The following is a 15,922-nucleotide window of genomic DNA, read 5'->3' as shown; positions in this document are numbered from 1 at the left end:
CTTCTCTTTAGGTTCCTGATCTACTTAGAGTTATTTTTTGTGTATTATGTGAAACAGGGGTATAGTTTATCCTTTTACATGTAGATATTTTAACATATGTATTTATTTTATTTTTTTAACATTGATTTTAGAGAGAGGAAGGCACAGAGGGAGAGAGAGAAACATCGATGTGAAACACGGAATGGTTGCTTCCTTCACGTGCCCTGTTGGAGGATCAATACCGCAGCCTGGGTCTGTGCCCTGATCGGGAATTGGTTTGTTGTATGGGACAAAGCTCCACCCAACTGGGCCACCTGTCTAGGGCGAACATCTGTATTTTAAATTTGAATACGTGCGGTCAGATTGTCTTCTCTCCACACGGTTGGCATCACAACAGTCAGCAGTGAGCCTGGCTGTTTCTCACGTCCTTGCTAACACTCTCAGATATCAGACTTCTTGTTCCTGACCAATCTGTTACAGGCAAGACGATGACACCTCGGTTCTTGTCTTCTTGAAGGAAAGATTTCAATCAAGAGACAAAGTTCAGAAAAGCAAGCAAGAATTTATTGACCACAGCAAAAACACAGTGAAACAAGGAAGGGTATAGAAGCAGCAGCAGGAGAGCCTCGGCTGGGCTGCTCTGGCTCACTGGGAAGCCAGAGGAAAGGGGGCCTGGGGACAGATGCAGAGTCCAGCCTGCAACGAGCTGCTGCTGCTGCCCCTTACTCCTCTGGCTGCAAGTCTTGTGGGGTCCCGTGGACTTGAGGAGATACATGCCTACGGGGAGGAGAGAGGGAAGGGAATGGCACAGGTGTGCTCCCTGGAGGGAGAGCATGCTGGGACCTTAGTTTTTCGGTGTGTTTTTTTAAAATATATTTTATTGATTTTTTACAGAGAGGAAGGGAGAGGGATAGAAAGCTAGAAACATTGATGAGAGAGAAATGTCAATCAGCTGCCTCTTGCACACACACACACCCCCCCCCCACTGGGGATGTGACTGCAACCAAGGTACATGCCCTTGACCGGAATCGAACCTGGGACCCTTCAGTCTGCAGACCAAAACTCTCTCCACTGAGCCAAAGAGGTTTCGGCTTTCAGGGGTTTTAAAAGTTGGTTGTTTATCCTGGACCGGTTTGGCTCAGTGGATAGAGCATCGGCCTGCGGACTGAAAGGCCCTGGGTTCGATTCCGGCCAAGGGCATGTACCTTGGTTGCGGGCACATCCCCAATAGGGGATGTGCAAGAGGCAGCTGGTCGATGATTCTCTCTCATCGATGTTTCTAACTATCTCTCTCTTCCTTTCTGTGAAAAATCAATAAAATATATTAAAAAAATTAAAAAAAAATAAAAGTTGGTTGTTAGGGGAGATTTAAGGGGAGGATCAATAGAATATTCATCAGCTTTATGCTGCTGTGCCAAAAGGAGATTCATTCCCTCAACTTCATCTGTCCTTGCATATGGTTGGCACAAATGGCACTAATTGGATTTCTGCTATCTATCTCCCTGAGTAGGGTGATTTAAACTATTTACCCTCTGGTAGGGGAGGAGAAGTTTAAACCATTATATATATATATATATATATATATATATATATATATATATATATATATATATATATTTATATTTCAGAGAGAGATAGTGAGAGAGAGAGAGATAGAAACATTAATGAAAGAGCATCCTCAATCCACTGCCACCTGTACATCCCCCTTCTGGGGATCAAGCCCGTAATTGAGGCATGCACCCTGACCAGTAATCATACAGTGACCTCCTGGTTCCTGGATCAATGCTCAACCACTGAACCCCACCGGCCCGGCCAAACCATTTATTCTTAAGTGTCCTGGGTTTGGAGAAGATGGTATTTACTAGGTGGCTGCAAACTGCTGTTTAACTATCTGTCTTAGTTTCCCTATTCTGCTTGTTCTGGATTTTCCTAGTTTCTTACTATCTTATTACAGATCTAATAGTGAAAGTATAGCACCTCAATAGTTTTAATTTGCTAAATTCCTACTTTAGCCACATCCTAAGCATTATCTGTGAAACGATCAGATGAATGAATTAGTTACCTACTGTTTCAGTATACACACTAAGAAACAAAACTACTAAAATAAAAAAAATTATCATACAATGTACCAAAATATTTACTGATAAAAATGATATGCCATCTGGGATTTGTTTCCAAATAAGCTATTAGTTAAGGTAAAGGATGAAAGCTATTGTTAATACGTTGATATTTGATGCTGGGTGAAGCTGGAAGTGTACTATACTATGTTCTTTTAGATATCATTGAGATTTTTCATAAGGAAAAAGTTTTTTTTTTTTAATGGCCATCTAAAACCATCTTGTGTAAGTCCATTAACGCACAACCCCTTAGACGATACTGGCTTAAAGGTTAACAAAGAGGCTCGAGGTTCAGACTGACCAAATTCCAATCTCGCTTCGGTCAGGCACTAGCTGCTCTCGGGGGAACTGTCAGACCTCTCTGGGACACAGTTGCCTAACTTGTTGTTGTTCCGCTCTGTGCTAATGCTCTCTCATTTTATCTTCCCACAGCCCTAAGAGGGAAAAGTACATTAGTCTTGTTCTACAGATAAGGAAATAGCTTTAATGCAGATCTTGAGGGACCTGCCCCTCTTCCCTCTAAGTTTTGATTGTCCTCAAGGCCTGGAAACAAGGTCACACATTTCTTTGTATTTCAAATCACACCTTGTGCCACCTCAGGAGAAGTTTACTTGAATCTGGGATGAGTTCTGAGATTCTCAGGAGCATTTCTGGTCTGACACACCTTCCTGGCTTGCATATTGCATAAGGTGACCTGGATGTTTATTTCTTGATCTGTCTTCACCGGAGGAATTCACAGGCATGGCTTTAATTTAAAAAAAGATGTTTAGGATAGACATGTCCAGTAAAAACTGTGGGTAAGAAATGACCCTGATGTGCAGTCTGGAGAGATAGGCCCAGGGTCTTTCCTGGGGGAAGGACAACATTAGCTTTGAAAGCCAGGAAACGGGGGATTGAGGACTGAGCAGGACTAGGTGTTCTGACCCACTGTTTATTTTCTAAGGAAGTTTCTCAGTCCTACAATGCTTGTCTGACTTGCATTTCTCCCAAAAATTGCAGGAGGGGGTGCAGAGAGAACTTTATGGCTATTTATTTATTTATTTTTATTTTTGACTTTTGGAATGTGTTAAGAAAGCTGTCTTTTTGGACAGGAGAGAAAGTTAATTCTAAAATATAACATCTAGCCCAGCCGGAGTAGGCTCAGTGATTGAACCAAGAGACGGCAGGTTTGATTCCTGATCGGGCACATGCCCAGGTTGCGGGCTGGATCCCCAGTAGGAGGCTTATGGGAGGAAGGCCATCGATATTCCTATTTCTCTGTTCCTCTCCCTTCCTCTCTCTCTCTCAAATTAATAAAAACATTTTTTAAAAATAACATCTAGGCTTTGCTAGACCAGAAAGTACCTACAAAGGCAGCCTGAGACCTTGTACCTCCCTGGGAAGGCTCTGCACATGCTTTGAATCCCTGAATTCCAACCTTTATTGCACAAAAGGCCACTTGAAATGTGTATCAAAACCCTCCAGTCAAAACCAGTTTTTCGAACCTGAAGGCCTCTAAAGAGGTGCTTCACAGTGTGGCATCTGTGCCGACGCTGGTCCCTGTGGGAGAGCAGCAGTGTCCACCTGTGGGGTGTCCACGCTCAGGCCACCATCTGCAGGGGCCTCCCTGTGAAAGGCTGCAGCATGGCCTGTTCCAGAGGGGTTCTGAGCGAGACAGCAGGCAGGAGTCCCTGCCCAAGGCAATCATTTGAAGTCCAGCTCACTTAGTGTTTTTCTCTACTTGTGAAATCAAAATGGAAGACACTCATCACAGAACTGCTATTTTCACGTTCAGTAACTTTTTAAAAAGTAAGTGGCTTTAATAAACACGTCTTCTAATACATCACCAGGTCTGTAAACAGCAGGGAGTTCACCAAGAGGGAAGGGCTGCACAGAAATCTCAGGTGTGACTCTCACCTCAGAGCTGCTCCTCAGTGCAGTTGGCTAATGATAATGTTCTAGGTCATGGCATTAGTATCTAATGACAAATATTTTTACTGTGAAGATTGCATGTTTAAAGGCACTATGGCATTTTAAAAACCAGTAAGTAGCCGAGACCGGTTTGGCTCAGTGGATAGAGCGTCAGCCTGCGGACTGAAGGGTCCCGGGTTCGGTTCCAGTCAGGGGCATGTACCTTGGTTGCAGGCATTTCCCCAGAGGTGTGCGAGAGGCAGCTGATCGATGAATCTCTCTCGTCAATGTTTCTACCTATCTTTCTCCCTTCCTCTCTGTAAAAAATCAATAAAATATATTTTTAAAATAATAAATAAATAAATAAATAAATAAATAAATAAAATCTAGTAAGTAGTAATTTCAGGATGTAAACAGAGCTATGAGTGGAAAGCTTCTCCATGGTTTTCAAGACACCCCCCTCCCTTTAATTTAGGCGATGTATTTATATAAGTTTGAAAAAATACATTTATATTTATTACACAAAATCTGAAAGATACAGAGAAGCATAAAGTCTTTCACATACCTCAAACCCCCCCCACCCCAATCAATACATGCATCTTTTTTTTAAAAAATATATTTTATTGATTTTTCACAGAGAGGAAGGTAGAGGGATAGAGAGCCAGAAACATCGATGAGAGAGAAACATCCACCAGCTGCCTCCTGCACACCCCCTACCGGGGATGTGCCCGCAGCCAATATACATGCCCTTGACCGGAATCAAACCCGGGACCTTTCAGTCCGCAGGCCGACGCTCTATCCAGTGAGCCAAACCGGTTTCGGCAATACATGCATCTTTAAAATATCACAAATATCCCTACCTGGTTTGGCTCAGTGGATAGAGCGTTGGCCTTCGATTCAAGGGTCCCAGGTTTGATTCTGGTCAAGGGCATGTACCTCGATTGTAGGCACATACCCAGTAGGGAGAGTGCAGGAGGCAGCTGATTGATGTTTCTCTCTCACCGATGTTTCTAACTCTCTATCCCTCACCCTTCCTCTCTGTAAAAAATCAATAAAATATGTATTTTTTTAAATATCACAAATAAGTCTGAGGAATCATCCGACATCTTACTGTTTCTATAGCTGAACAACTTAGATCTTATTCATCAGCCTGTTGGCCTGTTCCTTTTTCAGAAACATAGATACCACCCCAAATTTTTGTGATATCCTTGTTTTTAACTGTTTTGGCTTGCTGAATCAAAGCAGTTGAATTTGATACAAATTCGATGTCATTTCCTTCAAGAATTAACTAATCTTTCTGGGCTTGAGATACTGAACAAGCTACGCCTGACCTCATGCCAAACCCTGCGAGTGTGTTTTTCACCTAAGAAATTTCTGATTTCAATAGGAGAACTATTTTTCCGAATAATGACATTGATGGGAAAGTGAGTGTACACAGACCTCATCTTGTAATGGAAGCCCAGTATCACACCCTTGATTGTAGATGGTGCAAATGGTAGCCAATTCCTTTCTATTTTCCCACCATTTATCAACCTGGAACCTCTTCTATTTCTTTCCAATATGACCAAATTCTGCAAAAATGTGAGTGAAGTCCCTCCCCAGGGTGCCTCTGGGGTGATGGCCACATTTTGAGAGTGGTCTTCATCCTCGCAGCAGATGCAGCAAAGAGCACAAGGTCTCGTTTTTCCATTGATCCAAGAAGAGGCCATTGTGAAGTGGTTGAAAGACCCAGCCCGGGGTCTAAGTTCCAGGTCTGTTTTTTGCATTCTCTGTGAATTTTGGCAAGTCACCTCACCCTTCTGAAACTCTGTTTTCACCTCTAGAAAAGTGGTAATTGCCATACATCCTACCTCACTGGGAATGAACATAGGCACGTCTAGTACAGGGCATATAGTGAGCACTCAGTAAATGTGTCTGTCTTCTCAATAAAGTTTTCATTCAGGCGTTTTCTGAGTATCTTTAAGATGTTACTCCATGCCAGAGGAAATTCAGGGATAGATAAGACCAGTTTTGTTTTGTTTTTACCTTGAATATGGTTTGAGGAGGGAGGAAATCTTAAGAGTCTCATGCTCTACCGACTGAGCTAGCCGGGCACTTCAAGAGGGAGGAAATCTTAAAGATGAAATGGTCCAGTTGGCTGCGTTTAGATTAGAAAAACATATGTGACTCCCAATTTCCAGATGTCAGCAGAGGCCAAGAAAAGCCAGGTCAGATGGCAAGAAAATAGTACAGAGGAGACTGAAACCCACTTAGGAGGAATATTGGGACCGAGGCAATAAGAGAGAGCTTTTGGAAATAAAATCATGCTTGAGGTTCCAGGTTTATAGCTAAAAGAGAGAAGCAGGTAGGAAATGGAGCTGCCTGGGAATGGATCTGGGGGTCACAAATCCAGCCTGAAGTTGGGCTGCATTTTGCTTTGCAGGATTTCCCCCTTCTCACCCAACATTTTATTATGAAAAATTTCAAACATGTAGAGCAATTGAAAGAATTATACAGTGAACATCCATTTCCCGCCACCTAGATTCTACGGTTGTTCAGTTTGCTACATTTGCTTTGACATATATTTAACTCCTTCATCTATCCCTCCATCCCTCCACCCATTCCTCTTTTTTTTTATACATTTCAAAGAAACTGCAGAATTCACCTCTAAACAATGCTTATCATTAACTAGATAGAGTTCAAACTATGTTTTGAGGTTAAATTTACACACAGTGATCACAGTTATACCATTTGCTGAGTTTTGTTAAATGCATACAACTGTGTAATCCACACCCCTAACAAGATACGAAAAGAACTTTTTCAAAATTCTTCCCGTCCAGAGGCAACCACTATTGTGATTTTTTTTCACCTCTGAGTAGGTTTTACCTTTCCTGGAACATCATTCAAATAGACCCAGATAGGGTGTACTCTTGTAAAAGGCTTATTTCTTTTAGCATAATATTTGAGATTTGTGTAATTTATTTTATATATTAGTAATTTGTTCTTTTTATTTATCTTTAAATTCTTTATTGTTTAATGTATTGCATAAGTCTCCTTCCCCTCCCCCACTAACCTTTCCCCAGCTGCCCCCAACACTGCTCTTTTTAAAAATATAGATATTTTTATTGATTTTAGAGAAGGGAGAGAGAAACATTAATGATAAGAATCATTGATCAGCTGCCTCCTACACTCCCGCTCCTGGTTCCAGCCCATAACTAGCGCATGTGCCCTGACTGGTGATCGAACCCGTGACCTTCTAGTTAATAGATCGACACTCAACCACTGAGCCACACCGGCTGGGCTAATTTATTCTTTTTTATTGCTTAGTAGTATTCCACTGTAGGAATTAACATGCCACAGTTTATCCATATTCATGTTGATGAAACAAACAGGAGTCTTATTTATTTATTTATTTAATATATTTTATTGATATTTTTACAGAGAGGAGGAGAGAGGGAAAGAGAGCTAGAAATGTCGATGAGAGAGAAACATCGATCAGCTGCCTCTTGAACACCCCCTACCGGGGATGTGCCTGCAACCAATGTACATGCCCTTGACCGGAATTGAACCTGGGACCTTTCAGTCCGCAGACCGACGCTCTACCACTGAGCCAAACCGGCTTCGGCCAAACAGGAGTTTTAAACATTTTGTTTACCAATGTTTTAGACCTGAGTTCAAATTTTAACTCCGCCACTTGCTAGATATGTGACCATAGACTGGTTACTTTGCCTCTTTCAGACTCAGTTTCCCCATCTGTGTAATGGGGGAAATATAACTATTGCTTATTTTTTTAATAAAAATATTTTTTATTTTATTATTTTTAATATATTTTTATTGATTTTTCATAGAGAGGAAGAGAGAGGGATAGAGAGTTAGAAACATCGGTGAGAGAGAAACATCGATCAGCTGCCTCTTGCACACCCCTTACTGGGGATGTGCCCACAACCAAGGTACATGCCCTTGACCGGAATTGAACCTGGGACCTTTGAGTCTGCAGACCGGGCACTCTATTCACTGAGCCAAACCGGTTTGGGCAGTTATTGCTTATTGAGTGTTTACTTTGTGCTTGCCTGACCGCAGCTCTAAGTGTTTTGCATGCTCATTTAACCCTCACAATGACCCCTGACACAGGGCATAACACTATTCCCATGTTATCGATGGGGGACTGAGCCCCCCACCCAGATTGCTGGGAGTGTTCAATGAGATAGTGTATTAAAGCGCTTAAGACTATTTGGCAATTACAGTGTAGAAAGTAAACATTCGCTGCTATTTTTTCTTTTACCTTACTGTCCCTTGGAGGAAGTTAAGTTTACTGTACCTGATGGGGAAAATATATAAAATGATTGCCAAACAAAATGCAGGCTGCCCAGTTAAATTTGAATTTAAATTTAAACTTGAATTTTAGATAAGCAATCTAAAGAATTTCTGTGTAAGTATGTCACATCAATATTTGTCCTGTACTTATCTGAAATTCACATTTAAGTGAGCATCCTATACTTATATTTTCTAAATCTGACAACCCTCCCCGGGAGGGAGTGACAGGGATGGAATTGTGTGCCTCGTTTTGCAGATGAGGAAACAGTCTTAGAGGGGGGAGTGATGGAGCCATCACTTAGGTCTTAAGTGATCTCTTTGGATCCAGAGCTGAGGCTTCCAGAGCCTCATTCACTGTCTTTTCTCCGTCCGTGCGTTTCATGTCTTCCCCACCTCTGGCAGTAGCGTGCAGAGTGGCTCAGGGAAGAGGGGCACGGCAGTGTGACTAAGTGCTGTCTGTGCAGAAAGCCAGTGAGTGGCATGTGGGCCACTGGGGCTTCTCTCTCACTCCTCCCACGGCATCCCTGCTTCCTTCACTTTTCCCCCCAGAGGCCTGCAAAGCCCCTTCTCTGCAGGCGGGGTCCTCCTTCAGGGTTCCCACCCCCTGCCCCAGCAGGGCTGGGCCCTGCCCCCGGCTGACCTGGGTGCTGAAGGCGGAAGGAGGTGGAGGGGGAGGCTGAATTAGCCACTGGTCCTGCATTCTGACCAGGCCACGATTAGAATGACTTCTGGATTGAGAACCTGGGAGTCAGAGCCACACAGCCTGGGAGATGAGGAATTGGCCAGGCTGGGATTCTCCGCCCTACCCCCCTCAGCTTCTCCATGCAGATCCGCCAACCGCCTGCTCTGGGTTTCCCAGAGTCTTCACCGCATTCTAGGAGGCGGGACTCACTCACTGTTCCCATTGAGAGGTTTGGACACTGACATTCAGGGGACTTGCCTAAGACTCCTGAAGCAAGATGTTGATAGGATTAGGTCCTTGAAACGTATTCGGTGGAACCTCATTTTCTGAACATCTCCCATCTCGAACAATTCGCTTCTCAACCTGATAACCCTTTCATGCTGATACCTGTATGATCAGTCACACATCTCTTAAGTGACAAAGGAGAGAATGCGTGAATAGGAGTCCGTTTACCCTGTTAAAACCTCAGGAGAGCTCTTTCTCGCCATCGAGGTGCGTGTGCTCGCCTCACCTTCACCATGTCTTCCCGCAAGACTTTCAGGATCAAGAGGTTCCTGGCCAAGAAACAAAAGCTGAGTCGGCCCGTTCCCCAATGGATTCGGATGAAAACTGGTAATAAAATCAGGTACAACTCGAAGAGGAGACATTGGGGAAGAACCAAGCTGGGCCTATGAGAACTCACTCATGACAGATGACTCACATATTTATGCTATATCCAGGTTGCCTACACCTTTAAATGATTGAAAAGATGCTACTGTCGGGACAGTTGGAGCATTTTAATTGGAGAATTAATGGACTTGTGACTTTGCTCTGTTGGTTTTCCCCCTCCTGCAATAGTAGGATGGTTTAGTAATAAACATGTGAGATCTTTTAAACTGAAAAAAAAAAAAAAAAATCTCAGGATATTGGGCTTGAATATTTTTGGGGTTGATTTTTCTTTTTCTTTTTTGCTTTTGTTGCTGCTTATAATTATTACATTTTCATTTTTTACTGTAAATTTCCTTTTTGTTAAATTCTCATACATTTCATGTCCTTTTTGTTTTTAAAGTATTTATAGATTAAACAGTACATTAGACATGTACCGTATATAAGAAAGGTTAAAACAGGGAATCACTGAAACTGATTTGGCTCAGTGGATAAAGTGTCCGCCTGCGGACTGAAGGGTCCCAGGTTGGATTCCGGTCAAGGGCATGTACCTTGGTTGCGGGCACATCCCCATTGGGGGGTGTGCAGGAGGCAGCTGATTGATGTTTCTCTCTCATCGATGTTTCTAACTCTCTATCCCTCTCACTTCCTCTCTGTAAAAAATCAATAAAATATATTTTAAAAAAATCAACCAATGAATGTATAAATAAGTGGAAGAACAGATCTTTCTCTCTCCTTCCTCTCTCTCTCAAAATAAGTAAAGTACAAATTGGTAGTTACAAAATAGTCACAGGGATGAAAAGTACAGCATATAGGGGATATTGTAATAATTATGTATGATGTCATGTGGGTATTTAAAATATGGGGGGAAGGGACAGGACATCACTTTGTAAAGTATATGATTATCTAACAATGCTGTACACCTGAAAGTAATACAAAATAACACTGAATGTAAACTGTAATTGGAGAAAAAAAAGTTGAGAATGCCCTACAGCAGTGATTCTCCAAATGTGGTCCTTGATTAAAAATGTATATTTTCAGGTTCACTGTAGGGCGACCTATTGAATGGGGAATTATGGGTGGGGCCCAGCAATCTAAGGTTTAATAAAATCCTCAAGGTACTAGGAATTCTGATGGGCACTAACATTTGAGAACCACTGCCCAAGGGAATCTGAATGCGGTAGAGGTCAAGAATCTCTTTAAAATATGGTTTTAATTGATTTTTAAAGAGATAGTAGAAAGGAGAGGGATAAAGAGATAGAAACATTGATGAGAGAAAAATTAACATCAACATCAATTGGCTGCCTCCTGCACGTCCCTCTAAACCTAGGCATGTACCCTGACTGGGGATTAAACCAGTGATTTCTTGGTTTATACATCGATGCTCAATCATTGAGCCAAGAATCTGTATCTTTTTTATTTTTTATATTTTTTACTTTATTTATTTTTTACAGAGAGGAAGGGAGAGGGATAGAGAGCTAGAAACATCGATGAGAGAGAAACATCGACCAGCTGCCTCTTGCACACCCCCTACTGGGGATGTCCCCACAACCAAGGTACATGCCCTTGACCGGAATCGAACCTGGACCTTTCAGTCCACAGACTGACGCTGGTTTCGGCAAGAATCTGTGTCTTTAACAAGCTCTCCTAAAGACACATTTTAGGAAAAATTGACATGGAGGATTTAAAAGTACTTTGAGCCAAAACCGGTTTGGCTCAGTGGATAGAGCATCAGCCTATGGTCCCAGGTTCGATTCCACATGTACCTTGGTTGCGGGCACATCCCAAGTAGGGGGTGTGCAGGAGGCAGCTGATCGATGTTTCTCTCTCATCGATGTTTCTAACTCTCTATCCCTCTCCCTTCCTCTCTGTGAAAAATCAATAAAATATATATTAAAAAAAAAAAAAGTACTTTGAAAAGTGTGAGCATCTTTCCAGATGGAGGAAGCATGCTAAACAACAACAAAGGTCACTAATTATTAAGCATTTAGTTGTGTCTCTGAATGCACAGCCTATTCATTTTCACAAAGAACCCATGAAGGAAGTTGAGGATGGGCTCAAAGCCAGACTCCCTGATTTACATCTGTAAAGTGAGGATAATGAAGGTACTTCCCTCCTAGGTTTGTTGTGAGAACTGAAGAAGCTTATTGATCAGCTCTTAGAACACCTTCCAGGTTGGCTCCACTTATGTGTAAGCTATTTTTATCATGCCTAAGCGGACCCCGTTAAAAGGTGGATTTGAAACCAATCAATATTAACTCCGGAGTGTACTTTTGTAAGAATTAAGCTATAATCCAGTGGTTCTTCAAGTCTAATCCACCACCAGAGCACACCAGAGAGCTTTTTTAGAAATGCAAATGACTGCCTGGCCGGTGTTGCTCAATGGTTGAACCTTGACCTAGGAACCAGGAGGTCCTGGTTGCACATGCTCTGGTTTTGGGTTTGATCCCCAATAGGGGGCGTGCAGGAGTCAGCCAGTCAATGATTCTCTCCCATCATCTTGGTTGTATTTCTCTTTCCCTACCCCTTCCTCTCTGAAATCAAGAATGCAAATTATTGGATCCCATCCCAAATCTGAATTAGAAGCTCTGGGGGTGGGGCCCAGACGTCTAAGATTTAAGTCCTTCGGGTGATTCTGATTTACACTACAGTTTGGGTGTCATAGCTTCGGTTTTTAGAGGTTCTGGTGTGTAGGGTATGTGTGTGAAGGGGTGTTAAAAAAAAAGAAAAGAAAAGCAAAAAGCCTAGCGGTGCTGGAAGCAACCCAAGAACCCCTCCTTGCTCCTGGAGGCAAGAAAACCGATCCGCGGCGCTCGCCGGTCGCCGCCAGTCCGGGCAGGCTGCGGGCCGGCGCGCAGGGCCTTCTGGGGGTTGTAGTGCCGGCCGCTCCCGAGCCGGGGGCGCCTGCGCACTGGCCGCCAACTCGCTCTAGTCGCTGTGGTCCGGGCTCGGGACCGGCTGCCATCTTAGTCGAGGGACTGGAGAGTCGCCGCCGCCCCGAGTCCCGGTAAACACCAGAGCTGGCGGGTTGGGGGGATTTCTGGGGGGGAAGGGAGATGAACGTCCGAGGAGAACGAGGGTGGAGGAGTGGTGGCGCGCAGGCCAGGCCCCAGAGCCGCGACTGCTCCCCCTTCCCTCGGAGCCGGTGCCTGTGGGGGCGCGGGGAGCTCGGGCCAGCGGCTGGGGCCGGATGGGGGGTGGGACGGCCCCGATGCGCCGAAGGGCCACTTTCGGGTGGAGGCGTCCGGAGCGCCTCGCGTCGCGGGCCGCCAAGTTATGGGGAGCCTGGGCCGCAGCGAGAGCGGGCAGGGTCCGGCCCCGCGCCCCGCAGCCCTGCCCGGGGCCACCGCCTCTCGGCCCGGCCTCTGCGCGGGGCTCGGCGGCCGCGGCCAGCGCGGGCGACGTGGCCCTTTAAGGGGCGGTGGCTGGGCCCACCTGCCGCCCGGCTGGCCTTCCCGAGACTCTCCGGAGCCCCCCGATCGCGAGGGGGGCCTCGCCCCGCGGCTGCCGCTGCCTCCCCTTCCCTCTCTCACTCCTCCCCCCATTGTCCCTCCGCGGGGTGGTCCCGGCCGGCGGCCTCCGTGGTGCCCGCTGCTGCCGCGGCCCCGCCGGCGCCGAGTTTTGCAGACGTGGAACTGTCACCGTCCTCCCTCCCGAGAGGGCCCTTCTCTTCAGCGGAGAAAAAGGAAAAAAAAAAGTAGGCGTGAACGTTTTCTCAGGGTCGGAACGTGATGAGTTCATGACTTTGTGAGGGACTCAGATGTCCAGGCTGCGTCCCCAGAGAGAGAAACCCGGGGTCTGCGTCTCGAGGCTGAGCCTGACAGAGCGATGGAACCAGGGGAACGTGCCTACGACCCGAAATCCGTGATTCCCCAGTAACAACGTAGCTTCTTTTCTTGGTTATCTTATATCTTAAATCTGTTACATTTTCTGCCAGTGTTCTACAGTTTCAGTTTGCTTTCTTTGGGGAGTGAGGGATGGGGAAGGAAGAGTGGATTTTTTTTTTTCTTTGAAAATTGCGGAGGCACCGGGAGTCAGCTACCTGTCATTGCACTTAATTGAGGGCCCCCATCATCTATTCCTAATGCATATTAACCTGACGGAAGTATGTGAAGGCAATGTGTATTTTCCACCCTAAAAGTCGGCTAAGGGTTTATTACTAAGCTGAAATAAAGTTCTTAGGGCAGAGCTGGTGAGAGAGCTTGCATTGTGTATTTATGGGTTTCCTCAAGGTACAGTTATTTCATTTTTAAGATTTAGATATGAAGGTGGAAATTCAGTGTTTTTTGAACAATGAATCTAAATTTTGGGTCCAAAACTTAGTTGTGAGTCCAAAAGGAGTTCCTTCATCTTCAGCATGAGGCAAGTCAACAGGAATATGATATGAAGTTAAAAACAAACCCACACCAGTGCAGAATACTTCTATGGTGTATTCTATTGCAAATCATTTCTACATTTCCTTTAAAAAAATCTTTACACCTACTGGAAGATACAGACAAACTAGTCCCCAAGTTTGATCATTAGAATAATTAGGGGAACTTTTTAAAAATATATATATTTTATTGATTTTTTATGGAGAGGAAGGGAGAGAGAGAGAGAGAGAGAGAGAGAGAGAGAGAGAGAGAGAGAGAGAGAGAGCGCGAGCGCGCACGCGAGAGCGCGCGCTGGAAACGTCAATGAGAAAGAAACATCGACCAGCTGCCTCTTGCACACCCCCTACTAGGGATGTGCCCGCAACCAATGTATACACCCTTGACCGGAATCGAACCTGGGACCTTTCAGTCCGCAGACCGACGCTCTACCACTGAGCCAAACCGGCTTCGGCTTAGGGGAACTTTTTAAAAGTAGAAATTTCAGGGTCTCAACCCCAGAGATCGATTTAGTATCTCTGGGTTGGATCTGAAGAATTTACTTTTAAAACATGCCCCAGGCACTTCTGATGCCTTTGGGAACCACGGGGGCTAACAATACTGTGGACATGCCAGGAACAGCAGAAGCAGCTTTGGCTTAGGAGAGGAAGTGACCTGTCTGTCTGAGGGTTGGCCAGAGAAAGATGCAGGATCTGCCCCTGTACTAATTTAGGTCTTAGATGATGAGTGGGAGTGTGAAGGGGTGGGGGAAAAAGAAGAACTGGGCAGGCAGAGGAAAGACCTTAATGCTGTATGTAAATGCAGGGGATTGTGGAAGAGAAAAGGTTCAGGGAACAGAGGGTGGGATGGGGAAGGAGAGCATTATGGGATGTGAGGCCAGAAAGGAAAAAGGCTATTATATAAAAAGTTCTAAGTATAATGTTTAAAAACTTGTTTTATGTTGTTAGCAATAAATACCGATTTTTAAACAGGTAAAATGATATGAGGTCATATGTGTTTTAGAAAGATTGCTCCGATAAGTGAAAGAATGAAGAGTGGCTATTGCAGAGGTCTAGGTGAGAAGGGAAAAGGCTTGGCCTTGGAGAGAGGCTGTGGGGGGATGATCAGGGATTGGGTTTAGTTCTTTACTACGTCAATGTTGTTGACATACTTTTAGATGAGAATATTTTAGGGCCAATTTCGGTAAAGGGCTACTTTACTGTCAAAAGAACCCATTAGCAAATCTGAATAATATCGCCAGGCTATCTATGTTAATGGTATCAGATTGATTATTCATTATCATCTTTCAGAAATTAGAACCTTATGAGGTTCAGTTTAGAGGAGAACTTGGGAGATTAGACTGAAATTTATAACTGTCAACATTATTATTTTTGTTGTTGATTCTCACCTGAGGATATTTTTTCCATTGATTTTTAGGGAAAGTGAAAGAGGGAAACATTAATCTGAGAGAAACATATCAATTGGTTGCCTCCTGCATGAGCCCCCACCATAGCCCGGGCCAGGGAGGAGCCTGCAGGGAAGAGCCTGCAGTGAGGTACGTGCCCTCGACTGGAATTGAACCCAAGGACCCTTTGGTCCACAGGCCAACACTCCATCCACTGAGCCAAACCGGCCAGGGCTAACTGTCAACGTTTTTGATGTAAGCCCTTTGAAAGTATTTTTCTTCCACCCTCATAAACTTGGTATTAAAAATTTAGAGTTGGAAGAAATTGCAGAGATTATCTAATCCACAGTGGCAAATATATTTTGTTTTATTGGCCAATTCCACTTTTAAGTAGCTTCTAGAAGCAATGTGTTGAGAAGGATTTCGGTCTTATATGTTCCTCCGGAAGGCGAGTTATGATTGATTGGTGATGCCTCTTTTAGAAATAGTTCTCCAGTGAGAGGTGTATGTGCCAAGTATATACTATTCTTAGTTCATCCTCTTTGTTTTCTGTTTGTTTTTA

At 44.3% G+C, this 15,922-nt stretch overlaps 2 protein-coding genes and 1 pseudogene across 5 annotated transcripts in view; 2 read left to right on the top strand and 1 right to left on the bottom strand.

Moving 5' to 3' along the window:
* Positions 1–5,074: 5,074 nt before the first annotated feature.
* Positions 5,075–14,403, bottom strand: LOC118708411 (annotated as a pseudogene).
* LOC118708410 (60S ribosomal protein L39-like) lies at positions 9,432–9,836 on the top strand. Its single transcript, XM_036419803.2, has one exon. The coding sequence runs from the start codon at positions 9,480–9,482 to the stop codon at positions 9,633–9,635; it is 156 nt and encodes a 51-aa protein (XP_036275696.1). The 5' UTR covers positions 9,432–9,479; the 3' UTR covers positions 9,636–9,836.
* ITCH (itchy E3 ubiquitin protein ligase) overlaps positions 12,493–15,922 on the top strand; it is a 78,630-nt gene continuing 75,200 nt past the window's right edge. For 3 of the 4 annotated variants that reach the window (XM_045574582.1, XM_045574577.1, XM_045574576.1), the window contains exon 1: positions 12,493–12,613. The gene's annotated coding sequence lies outside the window, so the exon portion shown is untranslated. The remainder of the gene's footprint in view (positions 12,614–15,922) is intronic. The other variant, XM_045574579.1, reaches the window with a different exon arrangement.

This window comes from Pipistrellus kuhlii, unplaced genomic scaffold (genome assembly GCF_014108245.1).
Source record: "Pipistrellus kuhlii isolate mPipKuh1 unplaced genomic scaffold, mPipKuh1.p scaffold_m20_p_6, whole genome shotgun sequence".
NCBI lineage: Eukaryota > Metazoa > Chordata > Mammalia > Chiroptera > Vespertilionidae > Pipistrellus > Pipistrellus kuhlii.
Note: the sequence above shows the minus strand (reverse complement) of the source record. Positions and strands in the feature narration are given on the sequence as shown.

Coding starts and splice junctions, on each gene's coding strand:
- LOC118708410 (XM_036419803.2), top strand. CDS start 9,480: ATGTCTTCCCGCAAGACTTTCAGGATCAAGAGGTTCCTGGCCAAGAAA.